This window comes from Podarcis raffonei, chromosome 12 (genome assembly GCF_027172205.1).
Source record: "Podarcis raffonei isolate rPodRaf1 chromosome 12, rPodRaf1.pri, whole genome shotgun sequence".
In the NCBI taxonomy this organism is placed as follows: domain Eukaryota; kingdom Metazoa; phylum Chordata; class Lepidosauria; order Squamata; family Lacertidae; genus Podarcis; species Podarcis raffonei.
Genome location: NC_070613.1, coordinates 13,233,894 through 13,249,526, shown reverse-complemented (window position 1 = coordinate 13,249,526; position 15,633 = coordinate 13,233,894). Strand labels below are relative to the sequence as shown.

General features: G+C 44.2%; 1 protein-coding gene across 2 annotated transcripts in view; it reads right to left on the bottom strand.

Moving 5' to 3' along the window:
• Nucleotides 1–8,462: 8,462 nt before the first annotated feature.
• DNAJB6 (DnaJ heat shock protein family (Hsp40) member B6) overlaps nt 8,463–15,633 on the bottom strand; it is a 57,441-nt gene continuing 50,270 nt past the window's right edge. Inside the window, exons 9-10 of one of the 2 annotated variants that reach the window (XM_053410592.1) lie at nt 14,628–14,839; nt 8,463–10,189 (exon numbers count right to left, since the gene is read on the bottom strand). In XM_053410592.1, coding sequence (XP_053266567.1) covers nt 10,151–10,189; nt 14,628–14,839 — 251 coding nt within the window. In that variant the 3' untranslated portion in view covers nt 8,463–10,150. The remainder of the gene's footprint in view (nt 10,190–14,627; nt 14,840–15,633) is intronic. The other variant, XM_053410591.1, reaches the window with a different exon arrangement.

Sequence of the window (15,633 nt, the reverse complement as noted above, 5' to 3'; positions counted from 1 at the left end):
GTAGATGGTCTGGAGCTGCAGATAGTACAGAAGGTTGGTATTTGGGGCAGCCTAATGGGACCATGTGATCCTGGTCCTGAAAGCACTGCATGGGCTGCCAGTGAGCTGCTGGGCCCAACTCAAGATGTTGGTACTAGCATATAGAGCAGCGATTCTCAACCTGTTGGTTCCCTGATGTTGTTGGACTACAACTCCCATCATCCCTGAGCTCTGGCCTTGCTAGCTAGGGGTGATGGGAGTTGCAGTTCAACATCTGGGGACCCACAGGTTGAAAAAGGCTGATATAGAGGCCTAAATGGCTTGGCACCCAAGTCTAAAAGAGCACCATTGATCCTAAACACTGTGGTTGGCAAGTGAGTCCTTATTGGTGGTGCTACCACTAGGGGCTGCCCAATTGCTGCTGCCCCATGATAAAGGCCTTTTCAGTGTTGGTTCCCCAGTTGTGGAATGCCTTCCCTATTGAGGGTGCACCTGTCACCATCATTTTTAACTTTCAGGGGGAATTTAAAAACATAACTGTATACCCAGGCAATGGTTGGATGGAGAATACAGTTTCTGGCCACCAGTGCCGGCCCAAGACATTTTGGCACCTGAGGCAAACCACCAAATGGTGCCTCTCACCTCGCCTTGCCAGAGAAGAAGGGTTGAGTGAAGATGTACATCAGCAGCAAGGGGCGGGGAATAAAGATCTACATTGGATCTGCCACCCCTTTGGATCTTGCCACTCACCTTTTCTTAAGGGCCCAAGATCACTGCACAAAATGTTTTTCACTATAACCGCTTTTAGATATTTTTAGCTGTAATCGTTTTCAAAACGTTCCCCCTTTGTTTTTTTTCTTTTTACATAGTGGATCTGTTTGCATTGTCCCAGTGTGAGGTAGCTGTGGGGAAAGGCAGATTCCCTGCTAGGGTTCATTACGAAAGAGATGAAAACAAAGCTGCCAATATCATAAAGGCCATTATACAAATCTACAGTGTGACCACACTTGGAACACTTTGTACCCTTCTGGTCACCTCAGCTCCACAAGGATGTTGTAGAAATCGAAAGGGTTCAGAAAAGGGCAAACCAAAATGATCAAGGGAATGGAGCAATTCCCCATGAGGAAAGGCTACAGCCTTTGGGGCTCTCTGTTCCTGCTCTGCTCCTGTGTCACTAAAGGTAAAGGGACCCCTGACCATTAGGTCCAGTCGTGGCCGGCTCTGGAGTTGCGGCACTCATCTTGCTTTACTGGCCGAGGGAGCTGGTGTACAGCTTCCGGGTCATGTGGCCAGCATGACTAAGCCGCTTCTGGCGAACCAGCGCACGGAAACGGCGTTTACCTTCCCGCCGGAATATATTTATCTACTTGCACTTTGATTTGCTTTCGAACTGCTAGGTTGGCAGGAGCAGAGACCGAGCAACGGGAGCTCACCCCGTCGCAGGGATTCGAACCGCCGACCTTCTGATTGGCAAGTCCTAGGCTCTGTGGTTTAACCCACAGCGCCACCCGCATCCCCTCCTGTGTCACTACGTACCCCTTATTTCCCAGATTGTTTCCTCCTGTTTCTGCTTTGCCCTTACAAGCAACAAAGCCGCACAAAATTTTAAAAAGCTCAACTTCTCTTCACCACCACTAAAAGCAAATAGTCAGACCACCATTTTGTCTCTACTAAACCAGGCTAGCTGCTGTGGAAAGAGCTTTGTGTTTTTTATTTGTATACACAATTCTCTGATGTTGAAGTTCACATTTCTCAGCTCTACCTGCCTTTTAGCATCGCAGGCCTGAGCAGCTGTGGCGGAAAACTTATCTGGCAAACACCTCTTTCTCCCATCTGTACTTTCAGATGAAGCCCAAGATCTGGCACCAGATTTATCCCTTTGAGTTATGAAAAGCTGGACCCGTTTTTTAAAGTTTACAGCAGAGCATAGACGCGTGTGAAGAACGGACGGAGGAAGCATATGGCCTGGGACATTTGGAGCAGAACTCGAAAAGGGAAAACTGGTGCTTTCTTCTGAAACTCTATTCCAGTTTGTTTTATTAGCTGCTGGTACAAACTAGATTGGGTGGCTGCCACTGCTCCTACTCTGCCAAGAAGCAGAGCGCCCACTTCCAAGGGAAGAGGGGGAAACATTTTGTGCCAGCCAACGGGAGCAAGGAGCAATCGGGCAAAATCTAACCCGAGCCTTGTAACACGTGTGAGCAATATTGCGTTATTAAATCCGTAAGTGAGATGGGCCTCTTTTTGCTGTTCAGCTCTTAAATGCTTTAAAGTTAGAAACCCAAACTCTCTTGTTGAGACATCAGCAGATGAATGAGTAGAAATCAGAAGTATGCAGACAAATTCTTACTGCACAAAAGACGACAACATTGAAACAGAAATAAAGATTTCCCTACATTAAAAAAAGGAAAGGAGAAGACCATGCGTTACTCACACTGGAAATATTCTCCCCAGCATTTCTTAGGCGCCAGGCAAAAACATTCCTCTTAAACCAGGTATTAGGCTGATTAACACTCTATGTCCTTTAAATGTGTTTGTGGGAGGCAGTGTTATTGGTTTTGTTCTTGTTTTTATTATGTACTTTGTGGTTCTATTCTGCATTTTCATACTGTGAGCCACCCTGAGATTTTTGGATGAAGGGCAATGTGCAAATTTAATAATGACGACAATATAAATCAAATTGCAAAATGTCAGCCTTGGCCCCATGGAAATAGAAGCAAATGCATAACATCATTTCTTCTGGCTGTTGGTGTGATCCTATGAGAGCAGACACCATGGGCATGGGAACCACGACACTGCTTTGCAGATTTGTGTAGGGCATAATAGTTTCATTTCCAACGTGGCAATGCTTTTAAATACACTCTCGGAGTGTGCCTCCCCCCCTTTCTCTCTTGTATTTAAATGTCATTTCTGCACCAAATAAGGTACAGGCAGCTTCTCCTGAAAACAGAAAAACCAGCAGCTCCCAGTCAAAACAAGAGTAGCTGTGGATGCACAGAAGATTCTCCACTCAAGTTGTGTCTTAGCCCTGTCTTAGTCCTTGAGTGCTCAAAGAGCGGCATTCATTTAAAGAGTGGAAATTATTATATTCTTACCCCTTTATGCATATTTGAGTGCATGCTTTAACATGCAACCTTATTTTTTAAGCAGGTAATAAGGGAATGTACATGCTTAGGAGGAAATGGTGTCTTCTGTTGCAAGACTATTCAAAAGTGAGGTGCATGTATCTGAACCATTGCTATTAACATTTTTAGCCTGAGGAATGTGTACCAAAAATCTAAGCATGCAGGTAAATCGTCTTCCAATAAGAATGATGGTAGTTTTTCAGTCATGAGGATCATATCGTAACGACAATATTTTGTAGTGATGTTTTTGGAAATGTAGTTTTATATTCTGCTAATTTGCCAAGTCTTTGCATTCTGTAGAAAATGCTTTGTTGTTGTTTTTGTTGTTTTGTTACTACTACTACTACTACTACTACTACTAGGTAGGCACCCAATTTTCATTTAAGAGGAAAATCCACTGTGCCCTAGATATCAAAACTGCTTAAGTTGGGAAATGCTGTCCTAGAATGTGAACTTTACCAGTTTTTAAAGGGGGAGAAAGAGAAATCAAAACAGCACCACAATTCGTTCTATTTGTTATATGTTGCTGTCAAGACTAAACACACTGGATTATATTTTGTAAACAGCAAATTCTGCCTTCTGCCTGAAATGCGTACGTTCACCACATGGGGGCGCCTTTACACAAAACTTCTAATCACAGCCATACCACAGATTTTTCTACCATGGTGACGGGAACAAACATGGATCACAACTTTACCTTAGTAAAGTGGTGTCTAAAGACAGCAGTACGACAGACAGTACATCTGAAACGCACTCAGGGCTGGTTGAGACGTGCAAGATCATTCACAAGGCTCTCCTTTCTGTAAGTTCTAACCCAGGCATAGGCAAACTCAGCCCTCCAGATATTTTGGGACTACAACTCCCATGATCCCAAGCTAACAGGACCAGTGGTCAGGGGTGATGGGAATTGTAGTCCCAAAAACATCTGGAGGGCCAAGTCTGCCTATGCCTGTTCTAACCATCCTTGGGAACAGGATCTCAAACTGCTAGAAATAAGTGTAACACTTAACTGGGAAGGCACTTTCATTACCGAGATACTGTGTGCATGTCTGAACTGCTGCAGTCATGGAAACTGCCGCAAATTCTGCCCGTCTGTAATTTGCATTGTTTCGTTTTTGTCACATATGCAGAGGCAGAAGGGATCGCATATGAAGAAACTCCTACAGCTTTTCTTCTGCTTCAAAAACAATTTTGTCATGCAGTCTTGGGGCTTATTTTATTTTTTTAAAGGGAAGCAGCCAGACTCAAAATGGACAGCTACGTTACCAACGGCGGGGGCAGAAAGGATAATTCAAGAAGAACATTTGGGCAGTTCAAACATTTAAGCCATGCAAATGTTTTATTATGGTAGGTGATGTAAAAAGACCTTGATAGGGATTAAGTAACCCAGACTCGCCTAGAATTCCAATCCCAGATCAATCATATCCATTTCTCCTCTTCACCCCCCCACCCGCCAGATGTGTTTCCCATGATGCTGCCAGTCCCAGTTCTGAGCATTTCTCTCTCTCTCTCTCTCTCTCTCTCTCTCTCTCTCTCTCTCTCTCTATATATATATATTCATACTAATTAAACATATTTTGGCTAGCCAAAACTCCAGCGCTGGATTATTTTGTTTGCTGCTGTCGCTGCCTTATAGGCAATTTTAATTTTAAGTTAATAATTTGCTTCTGCTTGGCTCCAACAGGCAAGATGTCAAGTGTGTGTCCTATAAGGCAGGTGTACAAAATCCTTACCATATTGTAAGATGATATACTCTTGAAACAAATGTATGCAAGGAATTGTGTGGCTAAAATTCAGCTCTGCAGGTTCTTCTTGGTTCTGCTCCCAGCTGGACTCACGCCTACTGAATCATTCTCAGGTAATTTTCCATTTCAGCATTCTGCTAACAGGTAGGAAAGAAAGGCTCACTAAACACTGCAGGAATTTTCCACTAATGTTAACCCCAAGCATAAGTAATACGGCTGGTAAGTAGAAACACCCATCTCTTCCCACTTGCATCAGCAGAAACTTAATGCAACTGAAAAACCAGGGATTTCCGAATATTTTTGCGGCTGAGACTTCTTTTCAGAAGATCACATTTTTTTTCAGATCTTTGATGCAAAGTACGCTCTTCTCCTTCCAATCATCCGGATCCAGGCAGTGGCATTGAGGAAGCAGGGTTACAATTGCTAACCACCTCCCACTAAACACACACATCTACTGCATTTCAAACCCACATGCAATTATTGGGCCATTTCACTGCTTTTTTGTGACTATTGTGGATAAAAATCCTCTCTGCGCACTAAGTGTGCATGCCAAAAAGGAAAAACAACAACGCAGATTTTTCGCTCTATAAGACACACCAGACCATAAGATGCACCTAGTTTTTGGAGGAGGAAAACAAGAAAAAAAATATTCTGAATCCCAGAAGCCAGGACAGCAAGAGGGATCGCTGCGCAGCGAAAGCAGATATCCCTCTTGCTGTTCTGGCTTCTGGGATAGCTGTGTAGCCTGCATTCGCTCCATAAGATGCACACACATTTCCCCTTGCTTTTTAGGAGGGAAAAAGTGAGTCTTATACAGCAAAAAATGCAGTAAGTGGGGGGCGGGTGGAGAGAGTGTGCTAATGTATAAATAATACTATAGTTCATACGAGGTATTGAAAGTAACTGAATATTCACAAACCATTCTTTTGGGAATGTTGCCTTGATTAACTCAGACTCTTTCGTTTAAATTAGGGATGGGGCGTCTGCGGTCCTCTAGATGTGGGACTCCAGTTTCCATCAGTCCCAGCCAGCATTGCCACTGATCAGAGATGATGGGATTTGTAGTCCCAACAATAGCTGGAGGGCTAGTTTATCTATGCTTGGCTTAAACTCTGCAAAGAAGCATGCCCCAAACATGAAATAGCATGCCTGCCTGGATTCAGTCCTCTCTCCATCACACATAGAATTATAAGAGTGGGAAGGGACCATGGGGTCATCTAGTCCAACCCCCCCTGCAATGCAGGAATCTTATTCCCTATGTGGTGCTCGAACCCACGACCCCAAGATGAAGTGCCTCGTGTTCTGCCGACTGAGCTATCCCAGCAGCCACCAACCCTGTACTTACATTAGGCTCATCTGGATGAGCATTCAGAATTGCTTCATAAATTATATTTTCCACCCAGATGAACAGTAATCAAGAAAGTGGCATGAAACAGTCCCCTCTCCATCACACATAGAATCAGAGTTAGAAGGGATGCGAATTGTCTCCAACACAAATGAATCACATAGGCCCCGAATTTGCTTTGTCCTAAATCATTTCCTTGAAATGACTCCAATATAGCCAGTAAAACCTGCTGGTCACAACTTTGCAGAAACAGTCTGTCCTGTTAAATCACCTGTACAAGGAAGCATGTCAGAGGGACCTTCTACGATGTGTGTGTTTTTAAAATCTAAACGTACATTTGAATCTCCAGACAGGAAGTATAAGCTCTTCCAGTGGGACCAGTTTATGCACAGCAAGTAAGATTTAGAACTGGCATAGGCAAACTCGGTCCTCCAGATGTTTTGGGACTTCTTTGGCGATCACTCATAGCCGAGTAAGATTGTCTTCCATAAACATGGTTTTAACAATGAGTCCATAAGATGCCAATTCTGGACCCACACGTCCTTCCACAGTGGGGACATTGGTTCCTGGGTGGGAGTTGATCATGGTGTGGATTTGCCAAGCGTGCCTTCCTCGGAGCACATTTCTCCCTTGCGTTCTGAGTTTGAGTGTCTTCAAAGTCCATGACACCTTTGGTAAAGGCTGTTCTCCAACTGGTGCGCTCACAGGCCAGTGTTTCCCAGTTGTTGGGTGTATATACTACATTTTTTAAGATTTGCCTTGAGACAGTCTTTAAACCTCTTTTGTTGACCACCAGCATTACGCTTTCCATTTTAAAGTTTGGAATAGAGTAGTTGCTTTAGAAGACGATAATCAGGCATCCGCACAACATGACCAGTCCAACGAAATTGATGTTGAAGAATCAGGTGATCTTTGCTTCATCCAGTACACTGATATTAGTTCACCTGTCTTCCCAAGTGACGTGTAAGATTTTTCAGAGACACTGTTGATGGAATCTTTCGAGAAGTTGGAGCTGGCGTTTGTAAGTGATCCATGTTTCACAAGTATACAGTAAGGTTGGTAGTACAATAGCTTTGTAAACAAGCATTTTGGTTTCCCTGCAAATGTCCCAGTCCTCAAACACTCTGCACTTCAATCGGGAGAAAGCCGCACTCGCAGAGCTCAGGTCATGCTGGATTTTGGCATCAATGTTGACCCATGATCCCTAGCTAGCAGGACCAGTGGTCAGGGACAATGGGAATTGTAGTCCCAAAACATCTGGAGGGCCGAGTTTGCCTATGCCTGATTTAGAACAAGGGTGGATAACGTTTCCCCATTCAAAGGCCACATTCTCTCCTAGGCTATCTTATGGGGGCCACATTCAGGTTGTGGGCATAGCCCAGCCCATCTGCAGTTATGATGGATCTATATGATCCCCAAGTGCTTGTATTAATGGGATGCTGCACCCAAGGTGGCAAAAATCAACAGTTCCCGTCATCTCAGGCAAGGCCCAGGCTGTGAATGAAGCCAGACCTACACAATCAAATTTCCCCAGGGCGTTTTATTGGACTTTAAATTAAAACCCAGCACACCAGAATTTCCCTTGGCTGGTGGCACCAAACCCTAACGTGTCATCGAGAAATCCATTCTTGGGCTCCAGTAAGTGAGAAACAGAGTCACTATGTTCTTCCACTTATTTCTGCAGCCCGTAAGAACAACAGTCATGTTGGCATCTCTTGGAACAGAGAGCTAAAACTCAAGATAAAAATACTAATAAAAAACCTAGTATAAAACCATTTCAGGCAATCACGCACAAATTTATTCAGCCAAGAAATATAATCACAGAAAATGTGTGCAGTAAAAGATTCCAATTTTCAAAAATGGTATATTGAAATTGTAATGTACATATGGCATGAAGGTGGCACTACATATCATTAAAGTGCTTGAGAATATATTTGGATAGATTCTAAAAATGTTATGTGATTATATTTATTGTGTGAATAAATCTCTCTCTCTGTATGTGTGTAACATTAAGGTTTTTAGAATGTTTCTCAGACTTAAGCTATCTGTTCTTCTGTCTTCTCCTGCTGTCTCTTCTTACCTCCTCAGAAGCAATTCCAATTAATATACATTTCCACTGAGAGCTATAAATCCACCCTTCATCTTGTTAGTGACGCAAAAATCCCCTCTTTGCAGAAACTTCCATGGAGTTAGTTTAGCATCCTGACTTTTATATATATATATATGTCAGAAGTCCATTCTTTGCGCTGTTCAAATAAAAATAAAAAGTCAAGGAATGGGGAACTTGCTTTATTTCTTTAAATATTAGTAACACGGCACGACACAAATCAGTGATATTCATGTAACAAAAAAGGGGGGGGATGGTTCTGCATCAAACTTCAGACATATTGTGTTTTAAATACCTAATGAGTTGCACAAGATTACATTTTCATAATACCAGCATTAAAGATTAATCCAAGTAAGTACCCCAAATCCTCTTGCAACCTAATCTTCCTGGACCTAAGATACATTATTAGGGGGGCTAATCAACGATTTCTCCAGGAAATTTGGGGTTTCCAACAGTGCCAAGGAAGAGAATTGCCACATAATTTATCAGGGAGAGAAGGGAGGGGAGAACACACAGGAGACCAAAGCAGCTGAGAACTTCAAATCGCAGATTAAGCAGCAAGGAGGCAACTTGCTTATACAGTAACCATGCTTGGGAAAAGTTAAAGGAATGGAAGGCTCCAACTTAGTAGTATTTATGAGGTTAACAGAAGCCATGTACCATGCAAATGAAACATTTATATGGAGGGGAATGAAGTTGCCTTGCTACATCCATCTCCTTAATTCGCCCCTTCAACCCCAATTTAGACCAAATGGGAACCAGCACACACTGTATACACCCAAGGTACAAATACGTATTCTAGATCTGACTAAGGAATACAGGCCGTAAGCTCTTTCCGGCTAGTCAAGGCTCCACTCCCCTCTTGTATAGCCTCACATGCCACCCTAGGAAGAGGGGCGATTTCCGGCAGGTGAGGCGGGGTGCTGTGACCCTTGCTCTACTTGGCATGAACACATCATCAAGGCTGCTGATTTTTGGGCAATGGACATAGGGTAGTATTTCAAAGTATGCCTTTTATTATTTGGCGATAGAGTGTTCTGGAGGTCATAATGAACTTGCAAGGGTTGATTTCACGAAGAAGCTTGTGGGGGGGGGGCACTTGCTCTCTCTCAATCATGGCCCACTGCTTGTGATGCATAGCACATCAATAATGGCACATGCAAGCAAGAAAAATCAACTGCTTCTTCCCCTGTGGAAAACAAGATGCACGGCTGAATCTCCTGAGAACTGATCCTCATTCATTATGGGGGAGTCCAGCTAAGGAAAACTGAGGTCATATGAAATGAGAAACATATTAAGGTCAGAATGTCCCATGATGAAAACCGTTTGTTTTTTTGGAAATATAGACACATCGTTTACAACCTTTCTAAGTTCTAGAAGAAGCACACTAGACTACGATAGCTTTAGCCCCAGGAAAGAAAAAAGGTTGAAAAGGTTCTACCACATTATTATTATTCTTTTTTCGAAAATAAAACACATTTCAAGCCGGGATCTGCTTATCTGATGCATCGGATGCACCCTGATCCTAAACACGCTGCTCAGAAGCCAAACCCACTGATTTCAATGGAAGTGACTTCCGTGGAGCGGGTTTCTGACAGGGGTGTCATACAGAAACTCAAGCAAATCTGTGGTGCTCAAGCGTAATAGTGCAAGTTTAGTGTACTTTAGAGAGGAGCCATAGTCTCTCCCCCCCCTTGCTAAGTGAGATTAGCTGTAAGAAAATATAAGCACCAGGAAAGGAGTGTGGGTGGGGTCAAGTGGTGTGACAGCGAGAGGGTCTGTGCTGGGGGGCATCGAAGTCCATTTTAATAGGGTGCCTTGGCTGACTTCTTCTTCTTCTGCTCCTCCCTCAGCTTCTGCTTCTTCCTCTTGCTGACTTCTTTGTATCCTGAGGAGACACGGCTGGTAAAACATTGTGCATATAGATTTCCCTTCATTAAAGCAGAAGCATTCTGATTTTAAGCCTTTTGAAAATGCAAGGCAGGTCTCCCCTGAGGAGCACAAGCAAATGGCTTCAGCAAGTGCAAGGTTCCTCCCAGGCCACTCACATTTCCTTAACAGTTGGCCTACCAAAGTTAGCTCCTCCACATGTTAAGTTACTTCCTAAAGGTGACCACCGGCCATAGGCTCAGTGCAAAGGCCTCCTGGCCATATTGAAAGTTTCCATTAGCCTTCACTTCAGAGGCACTCTGTCCATCATCTGAAGAGTTCCCTGTTGTAAATATCTCTAAAGGCTATGGCTAGGTCTTGACGAGATTGTTTACTATGCACCTGTGAGTCAAAAAAACAACAAAAAGGACTGCATCGTCCAGCCCTAAATCAATGCAATATAGTTTAACTATATTGTTAACTGAAATGGCCCTTTTTGCTTCCATTGGGTCCTCCCTCTCAAAAACTGCAGGCTAGGTTGTGAATTTAGCTCCCTTCCTTCTCCTGTGATCTACTCGGTCCTCTTTCAGAGCAACCCTGCCTGTCATCAGTTGAGGTTTTGAAAACTTTTGTCGAAACAAGTCTTACCTTGTTAATTTGGCTTTTAACAACCCTACCGGTTTTTAAAGGCTGTTTTAAGGTCATCTCTGTATCTTGTTTCTGGAGGTATTCCTTTGAAATTTGGAAAAGAGTTAACAAAACATTCAAAGGAATTTGGGGTGGCCTTGTTTATTTTCTTATCAAATGTGTACAGGTTTAAATGATGGGGTGGGCGGGTATTTTAAATTATCTGTACTGTTTGGAGAAGTGAGACAGTATACGACGCAAAGAGCACTCGCTCATTTCAATGGGGATTAAGCAGTTAAAGTGCTTACGTCAACGGGAGACTAACCTGCACTGGAATACTTGGGCCGTGATATACTTACAGCACAGTTTAATGCATTGCCCTGTACCAGCAGACAAGCCAAACATTTGGTGCAGGCAGGGGAAGCAACCCTGAATGGAATAAGTGGGCTTCCATTTGAATTATGCAGAAACAGGTAGTTTTCCATTTGAATTCTACAGAAATTTGTAGTGCAACCAATTATTTAGAGCTGAAATCACCTGCTATGACATGTGAAGGCTGCTCTGTGGACAGTAGTTGCTCTGTTTCTAAACTCTTTGACAAACTATTTTAATGGGGAAATTGCATGCAAAACCCAAGAGATAAAACACTGAGAAACCACCCTCTTGTCCTTACAAGGAAAACGCAGGTTTAATTGCATTGGTTAAAATTTGGTAGGGCAAACAAGAGACCAGACAGGGGGTTTTTTGGTGGGCAATATCCAGCCCAAAAGGGAGCCACCAACAGTTTTGAGCACTCTCTTCTCTCGTATCCAAGGTTGAAATTATTCACTGGGTTCAAGTTCAGCTTTTGGCTACTCCAAAAATGGGGGAGCTGCTCAAACCAGTTTTTCAGAACTACTGCCATTTACCAGTTCAGTCAGTTACCTAATCAGGGGACAAACTATTGCAAGCTAGGTATCGCTCATCCTAGGGACAGTTGTCCCTGATGCAGAACATATGATCTCATTCAGAGACAGTATGAACCCAACAAAGGCAGTGGCAAGACTCCTAAATCACAGGTGAGGGCCCATCAGCAGGAGCCTTGTAGGCGGAGCACCAGGTTGCCAACAGGGGGTAGATATTGACAACGTAAGCTGATACTTCCACCACTTCCAGGTACAAGGCTACAACCAACCGTTGGATCTCACAGGAGAGACAAAATTGCACAGGTGTCTGTCTCAGCAAAGAAGTGAGGACCCAATGGGGCGAGAAGTACTAGAGTTCTAGCAACATGATTCATAGAATATATGAAACCATCTTCATCTGACCACTGGTCTATGTCGTCCAGCACTGTATACTTCAACCGGCAGCTGCTCTTCAAGACACATCCAGACTACGCTTCAAAATACACCTTCCTGCTCCTGAGATCAGTTTTCATGGGAGATACCAGGTACTGAACCTGTGGCCTGCTGGATGCAAGGCATCTACGCACACTCCCCAATGCACCCTATCTCCCACCCCATAACTGATGCTGGGAAAAGTTGACCAGTGTTGAAGTCTATTTTTGGCAACTTTTTTGTCTCTGCCATGCACAGTACAGGGAATAGTGATACTTACCTGATCAAACAAAGTTTGTAAAAAGATGCAATGATTTTAAACGAGGAAGCATTGTAATTTTTGAATCTGACATTTGATAGCCTCTGGTCCCTTTAAAAAAATATGGAACTTTACCTCAATCACTTGCGCTCCCTGATGTGTTCTTCTAATGCCCAAGGCTGTGCTACCTGGCAACCTGCACTATGTCTAGCATTTTTAAATGATGGGCCCTAGTCTGCGGGAGATGGGCAGGGATTTGATAGCCCCCATTTTACTTGCAAAGCAAAAAGCACAGATGGCTCCGATATTACGTTGTCAGATTACAAACAACAGCAAGACAACGGCATAGCTGCTGCAGCTGCAGACCCCTCTTTCGTGTTATTCCAAAGAGCCACTTCAAAAAAAACCTGCGTCCTGCAATTGACTAGCCGTCGAAGCACAGTTACTCCAGTTGTGGGGAAGGTCAGCTTCCTGTTACCAGGAGTTGCCTCGCCTGTTCAGCACCTGCTCACATGCCAGCCCAGACCCCAACGCATCCTTGATACGTGCAGCATCAGGAGAAAACATGGAGAGGTATCAGCGCTAGACAGAGTGTAGATCCATTGAAACAAACAGAAATGACTAAGTGAATGGATCTACTCTGAATTTAGTAGGAGACCATCCATGGCCATTAAGGCTGGCGTATCAATGGCCTCAGAAGCAACGGGAGGGGAAGGGGCAAAAGGTCTGAGGGCAAACCAAAATGACAGCCCTTTGGGAACCGATTGACAAGTGACTTTAGTGCTTAATTTTAAGCAAACAAGGATTTCCCTCTCGGTTGCTTGAAGTTTCCTAAGTTTGTACCATGAAAGCTTCCCAGGGTGGTCACCGCTCTCGATTCTGGTCTCCATGGGTCATGGGAGCTGAAAGGAAGCCCTCGAATAGTCATCCCAGCCAAACCTTTCCATAAAGCAGGGGTGATGAATAAGATGCTTGAGGCTAGAAGTGCCTGCAGGCAAGGAGCAACATGGGAGAGGATAGCTCACCCCATCTGGCTGTGCTGCCTGCCATAGCAAGGAAAAACTCAAAGACATTTCCCTTTCTATTCTGCCGGGGACTAGGTGAACACAACCCACCCTGGAACTTCTACACTCAGGGCAGTTTCTCATATTACACAAGGCAACTTGAGCCTACCAATCCTGGCTCCCCAACACACCTCCCTTTGTGAGACAGGGGTTTGTTGTGGGTTGGATCCAAACAGTCCCTCCCTCCTTCCACCTGAGGGAAAAAACCTTTGGATACAAACCCACCACCACCACTTTAGGTGTGCACCCAAGAACCATGCTATGTGAAATCTTCCTCACATCGTCATTTCTCCTCAGTTCGTGTTCATTTTGCTTGTGGTGGCACTCAAAGAAGTGTGGAAAGTGGGGAGTGACCGCCTGGCAATGGTGAACTGAGGTTTCCTGAAAATAGTTTCCCAAAACTGGTTCTGAAATTAAGCCATAGCGGGGGGGGGGGGCGGCGGACCTGAAGATTCAGCTGTGCAGTTACTAAGCTACAATACAGCAGCTTCTCGTTTTAGTAAGCACATGGAACAGACTGGATCAGCAACTTAGTGCACTTGCGTCTCCCATGACGGCAGGCGGTAAAAAACAAATAGGGTATGAACAATGGATTATTCACATTAAGGAGCTTGTTAATACTGGATACCAAGGGAAATGTGAATCTTGCAGTATTAACCTGCAAATTAGATGTTTTGGATCTGGCACCGATTGAAATGAGCAAAACGATGAACGGGCTGCTGCTTATGTCAGCCCTTGCTAAACATATACTTGGCTAAAGGAAACGAGGAGGAGGAGGGCAAGCCATTTTGCCAAGGAGATTCCACCAGGTCTCAAAAGTTTGAAAATCTCCTGACAGTGCAAAGAACAAAATCTATCCGGGCTACTAGAAACCTGCAATTGGAACAAGGAAAGCAAGCAACGTGTCAGCTACGAAACACAGTTCTGCTGTTTGCTGTGAGCTGTATGCACGATTTGGCACAGGCAATGAATTTTATTTGGGTATCTTCTGAAAACGGGCAGGGCAACTTAGTCCTGAAGCTAGTCTGAATGCAGAGGAATAGAGCATGTGAAATGTTAGCCTTAAATCAGTACGCAGCAACGCGATCTTATTGGGTTCTTTGACTTAGGCTTCTGGCTAAGTGGCGTGACTTTTTTTACAGGCTCCTGCTTTAGCACTGGCTCCTGCCTTTTTACCGGTTCCTGTGTCACCTTTTTGTGCACACCTGATGAATAAATGGGCGTCTCCCAGTTGGTCATAACCAAGTCATCATCCTCATCGCTATTACAGTGAAAGGTATGCTTGGGGTAGGCGGCAGGCTTCAGGGCCGATTTTGGAGAACGGGCATTAGCCGGCTGGAAAGGCAAGGCGTTTTGTCCTCTGCGTCTGCATTCCTCTGCAAAAGCTTCGTCGTCAGCTACACCTGGGAGGGGGGAAAAAGCAGACCATTCAAGAAAGAAATGAGCGGGGTCACCCAGGATGGCTCTGTCTCCAATGGAAACAAGAGAAAAGCCAGTCCCGTAACTTTAGCTGTTGTCCCAAGCAAGTCACTTAATCACTATTTTTTTCACTTCAGTTTCTCCATCTGCAACCTATGAGTATTTCTAGAGTTTGGATTTAATAAATATCCCGCTTTATCACTACCTGAAGGAGTCTCAAAGCAGCTAACATTCTCCTTTCCCTTCCTCCCCCACAACAAACACTCTGTGAGGTGAGTGGGGCTGAGAGACTTCAGAGAAGTGTGACTGGCCCAAGGTCACCCAGCAGCTGCATGTGGAGGAGAGGGAAGTGAACCTGGTTCCCCAGATTACGAGTCTACCGCTCTTAACCACCACACCATACTGGCTCTCACATCATATTGGCACATATCTCCCATCATATTGGCACAGACCACAAACTGTGCCAGGGTATCTGCACAGCTACACTTTAGAATAGTGAGGCAAGTAGAAGAATATCGTACTTGCAAGTCGAAACTCCTAACAAAGGTTGTTGCAAGTACATACTACATTCCATTTTGAAGGAAATGACACAGGTGAGTGCTCTGTTCTCTAAATTCTCCTTGAGCATGTGCAGGATGTAGAGGAAATAAGATAAAGCAGGTGTACTCAGCAGACTCTGCTTCCCAGAAGATCCCATGCTCTGAACACATCTAATGCCACTGGAATCCTAAAACGGTAGAGTTGGAAGGGACCACCAAGAGTAACCAGAAGAAAAAGT